We start from the raw sequence: 5021 nt of genomic DNA, 5'->3' as shown, positions 1-5021 counted from the left end.
CCGGAGTGCGCTCCGGAACCTCGGACGTTGGCGTGTATGTGTATGGTGATGGGTTTTTAATGACATAGGTATACAGATCATGTGGGCCGAAGTCAGGTAAAGACGAGGGCTTCGTGTACTTCCGTCAGTGAACAATCCTGGTGGAAGCAGGTAAACGTCGTTCTCTAAGCCTGCTAACCTCAATTTTTGCAAATATCTCTCCCTCTGCTCGCCCTGTAAATGCCCTACGTCGCTGGATAGTGAAGGTGTTTTCTGCATCTCGCTCCTTTTTCTTTTATGTTTTTCATTTGTCGCCTTCCTCGCATTCAAACTGATTCGAGCCGAAGTCCACTACATGTCCAAAATGGCGGTCGCGTTTACGAAGGTCACGTGACTGAAAAGGGTCTATAAGTATTCCAAACTGAGTTTTAAATTCACACAAAAAACTAGACCAAGAGCAATTAAGCTTAGCCTACTTGCTAATGACAGCCATTCAGAGGCACATGAAATGGCTGGGCTATTAAAGCCATTGTGTGTGCATTGTGGCTTTTGGAAACTGGTTCAACCAGTTTTTGTTTTTGTAACTGACAAAGCTGCTACAGCAACACTTTGCAAATTCAATAGATTGCCATATAACTCATGAGTTAACGTACACAACGGCATATTATTGTAGCAGTGGACTGAAATTATTAATCTACAAAATATGCGGTATGCCTTTAAGACTGCCTCGCGTGTGTGTGATGTCATGTCCTGTAATAGCTATGGTTGGAGAGCTCATTGGAAATGAGAGGACAACTGGATGTTTACGTTTTTGCAGAGGTTTTTTTTCCCCCTGTACACTAAACGAAAAGTCTAATGGCACAGCAATTCAGCATGCATCTATTTGAAAATGTTTCACCTTACGCCTACAGCAAGATCAACTGAAGGTATGTCGATAGTACAGCCATTTATTTAGCATGTTAGCTACCATGATGCCATCCTTTATGGAAAGAATCAAACTCTGCACTACAGTGAATTTTTATTACTAGAGTAATGCTGTAGTGCAGAACAGAATTACTACAGTGTTAGTGCAGTAAATGCTATAGTTTGGATAAAAATAAACGGCATACTGCAACGGCTCTGTACTTTAATGCAGAGGGCAATTTCATGGACAGGAAACACTGCCGTCCTGCCGCAAGAAAAAAAAATATTGTTTTCACATAAGGGATATCTGCCTCTATATTTACTAGAATAAATGGTTGTTGTTGCAAACTTTATGCGGTAGGCTATGTGGGTAGAAAATAGAAATGTATTTTTAGAATGTGGTAGTTTTATATCATGAGTGGGTTCTATGGAAGTCATTTGTTAACATTTTACTATCTAAACGTTTGTATCGCAACTACCGCCCTCAGTTTGAAATGAACATAGACTGCTGATTGGCCACCAGGTTGCCTGATGTGGTGGGGGTGTGGCTGTGAAGACATGGATAATTGGGTTGATCGCAATGAACAGAATCAATTGCTGCTATCTTCGGAAGCAGAGAACACCTTTTGCTTCAACAGCTTCTACTTTGGCAACAAAGCTTTGGATTCTACTTGACTACACGACTGGAATTCACTCTTGAAAAGGTAAGATTCATTTTATTGTGGTTAAAGGCTAGTTTATATACACTGTCTCAGGCTGGAGCTTCACAGGATGTGGTGCACTACGCTTAGTCAAGTTGAGTCAAAATACATGAAGTTGAAAAATAATGGGCTATTTTTAGAATGTTCTCTGTGCTGCCTTTTCTGGTGTAGCTAATTCCATTGATTATAGTTAAGACTTTAATATTATAGTAATAATACTATAATAGCTACTATAAAAGCTAATTCCATTGATTATAGTTAAGTCGTTGACTTAATGCATCCATTGTAGTCCCAGCCGCAGACACAAGTTGCCAACAAGTAATTGCAGAATATATATATATATATATATATAATCTCATTATCTCTAGCCGCTTTATCCTTCTACAGGGTCGCAGGCAAGCTGGAGCCTATCCCAGCTGACTACAGGCGAAAGGCGGGGTACACCCTGGACAAGTCGCCAGGTCATCACAGGGCTGACACATAGACACAGACAACCATTCACACTCACATTCACACCTACGGTCAATTTAGAGTCACCAGTTAACCTAACCTGCATGTCTTTGGACTGTGGGGGAAACCGGAGCACCCGGAGGAAACCCACGTGGACACGGGGAGAACATGCAAACTCCGCACAGAAAGGCCCTCGCCGGCCACGGGGCTCGAACCCAGGACCTTCTTGCTGTGAGGCGACAGCGCTAACCACTACACCACCGTGCCGCCCCTCTCTCTCTCTCTCTCTATATATATATATATATATATATATATATATTTTTTTTTTTTCTGCAACAGACCATTCTTTTGTTACACATTTGTTTTGCTTTCCTGCTCGATTGAATGCAATGCTACTGTCATGTTTGTCTCACACATTCTTACCTCATCCCCAGTTTTAATCCTGTGTGTATTTTTGTCAAGTGCAAGTATGGTTGTAAACTGAAACACTGTGCTTAAATTTGTTGTTGTTGTAATGTTGTATTTAAATTTTCCCTGCTTTTCATTGCAACAGGTACACATTGTTTGCATGGTATTGCATTGCAGCCAATGAGTTCAAAGAGGTTGGCCAGACAGATCTACACAAAGGAATGGAAGAGGGCGCGGCGAGAGGTGTTGAATGTGCGAGCACTGGTGCGTGCCCAGCTGGATGCAGGAGATGCAGCAAACAGGGCAGAGGAGTCTGCGCGAGATGCAGCAAGCAGGGAAGAGCAGGCTGTGCGAGATGCAGCAAGGACAGGCCAGGCTCTGCAAGAAGCAGAGCAACAACATAATGGACCTCAACACATGCCAGAGATACAACCGGCGGAGATTGAAGAACACCCTGAGTTCATGGCAGAGCCAACAAGTTCGGTCAGCAGCTCGGAGCAGGACAGCAGCAGTCCCTCAACCCATGTCAGTCCAGCACCCAGCCGTCGGACATTGGAAGAGTCGTACATTGAGGAACAAACATCATCCGACCCAGTTGAGGGTACATTTGCTTTGAATTTTATATTTACTATCTGATTACAAGTTCTTAACCAAGAAAGCAAACACTAACAATTTTCTTTTCAAGAACTTCAGGAATGACCCATGGCGAAGAGGAGGGGGCTTCAGGCATGGCTGCCGTAATAAGGCGTAAGTACTTCATACACACTTGTTGATGTTCACACAGGAAAAGTGTATTGGGTATAAAACTAAAATGAATTTCATCTCAATTCTACCTGTAGTCCTGGAGGAACGAAAGAGGCTCCTATGGAGGACAACGGATGACACAAAAAGAAGTAAGTACTATATACACACATTTTCACATATGACAAGTATATTATGTTCAAAAACTAAAATGAATTCTATCACAAATGTACCTAGCCATGGAAGAGCACATGGGGCGAATGACTAGGAGAATGGAGGCTATGGAGAGGAGGATAGAGGCTATGGAAAGGAGGATGGAGGGTATGGAGAGGAAGTCAGAGACATTGGAGGCTGCTGTGGTCTCGAACCTGCCTCAGCCTCCTCTGCAGGAAGATGTGCTGTTGGGCCTATGCAGCACAGTGGAGGAGCTGGAGGAGCTAGACAGGAGTCTGGCTCAACCAGAAAGAAGGAACCAAATGGTAATTAATTGGACATAATTATATATGAAATAAATTGTCATTGGTAATGTATTGATTTGGCTAATGAAAGTAGACCACATAAGCTCTCCAAATTCATTTTCATTGTATACTTATGTTTTTCTTGTTTTTTTTTTTTTTTTTTGTAGAAACGTTTCCTTGAAAGCCTGGGAGGGGCGAATCCGGGGGCAGCCATTCGTCACATTCTACGCCAGGTGGCTACCAACAATGTCCTGGCGCAGTACAGCCTGAGGGGGAGGAGAGCAAAAAAGCCTTTCCAGAACTTAACCCTTTGCAAAATTATAACGGGTAAGTGTTCATACATTTTTCAAATCAGTGTTATGCCAAGTTTGACTGAGATTTAAATGTGTAACTTTTTTTTTTACTTCTATTTGTAGAGGCCTGCATGCAGAACTTCCCTGGCAAGAAGGTAGCTGATATTGAGGAGTGCATTGGGCATGCACTGAAGTTTGCACCACACAGACGGTAAATTAAACTTAAGTCTTTTATCAATCGCTGAATATTCACAATAATTAAATGAAACGTTGGCACTAAGTTGGTGTTAAATGTTTTGTTTCTTATTCTTTTTAGGTCAGCTGGTCCTCAAGATTGAAGACGTACACCAACTTCTATGCACACGCACCCGTTTTTGGCATTTCTAAAATTTTTCTTATTTTTTGCCTTTATTGTATTTTATTAAGAAATAGTTTTCATAATTGTCTGTAGTTGTCAGATGTTTTATAATGTATAATAATGTTGCACTGTGTTGCTGATGTCCTTACCAATGTTGTATTCTTGATATTTTTTTCTATTAAACTTTCTAGTCCTGCAACATTTTCCTGGTCATTCATCACTGCTTATATGTTCTGAAGTAAATAGTTGTCATGCAACCAAAACTTTTACAATGAATTACATACTACAGAAATATGACATTATGGTGAGGGAAAGAACATTGGGGGAACACTGAGGGAACCAAACATGTAACCAACGAGGTTACTAGAATGTTGTAGGGGAACCTTGTGGGAACCAACACATAATAAACAAGGTTGGGAGAACATCAGGAGCATGTCTAGGGAACCAAACATGTAACCAACAAGGTTAGGGGAACGATATGGAAATGTTGAGGGAACAAACATGACATGAACAAGGATAAAGGGACGGTGTGAGAACGGTGAGGGAACCAAATGGGAACCACATGAGTAACGTTCTGGGAACCAAAATTAAACTTTCCTGCCAACCAAGTGACAACCTAAACAGAACCAAAAATGACTTTCAGGGAACGTAGCCGGAACCAAACTGGAACCAAAGGCTCGTGTTCCAGGAACGTTCTGGGAACCAAAAATTGTTAGTAGGGTTGTAGATA

General features: G+C 41.7%; 1 protein-coding gene across 1 annotated transcript; it reads left to right on the top strand.

Annotated features, from left to right (window-relative positions):
• The first annotated feature begins 782 nt into the window (after window positions 1-782).
• Window positions 783-4313, top strand: LOC132891239 (uncharacterized). The gene is made up of 9 exons (XM_060928718.1): window positions 783-905; window positions 1406-1586; window positions 2587-3042; window positions 3135-3188; window positions 3281-3334; window positions 3420-3661; window positions 3808-3967; window positions 4057-4144; window positions 4250-4313. Exons 3-9 carry the CDS (start codon window positions 2622-2624, stop codon window positions 4269-4271), a joined length of 1041 nt encoding a protein of 346 aa, XP_060784701.1. The 5' UTR covers window positions 783-905; window positions 1406-1586; window positions 2587-2621; the 3' UTR covers window positions 4272-4313.
• The last annotated feature ends 708 nt before the right edge of the window (window positions 4314-5021 follow it).

The sequence above is a fragment of the Neoarius graeffei genome, chromosome 9 (genome assembly GCF_027579695.1).
Source record: "Neoarius graeffei isolate fNeoGra1 chromosome 9, fNeoGra1.pri, whole genome shotgun sequence".
NCBI classification, from domain to species: domain Eukaryota; kingdom Metazoa; phylum Chordata; class Actinopteri; order Siluriformes; family Ariidae; genus Neoarius; species Neoarius graeffei.
This window is presented reverse-complemented; position numbering and strand designations above follow the sequence as displayed.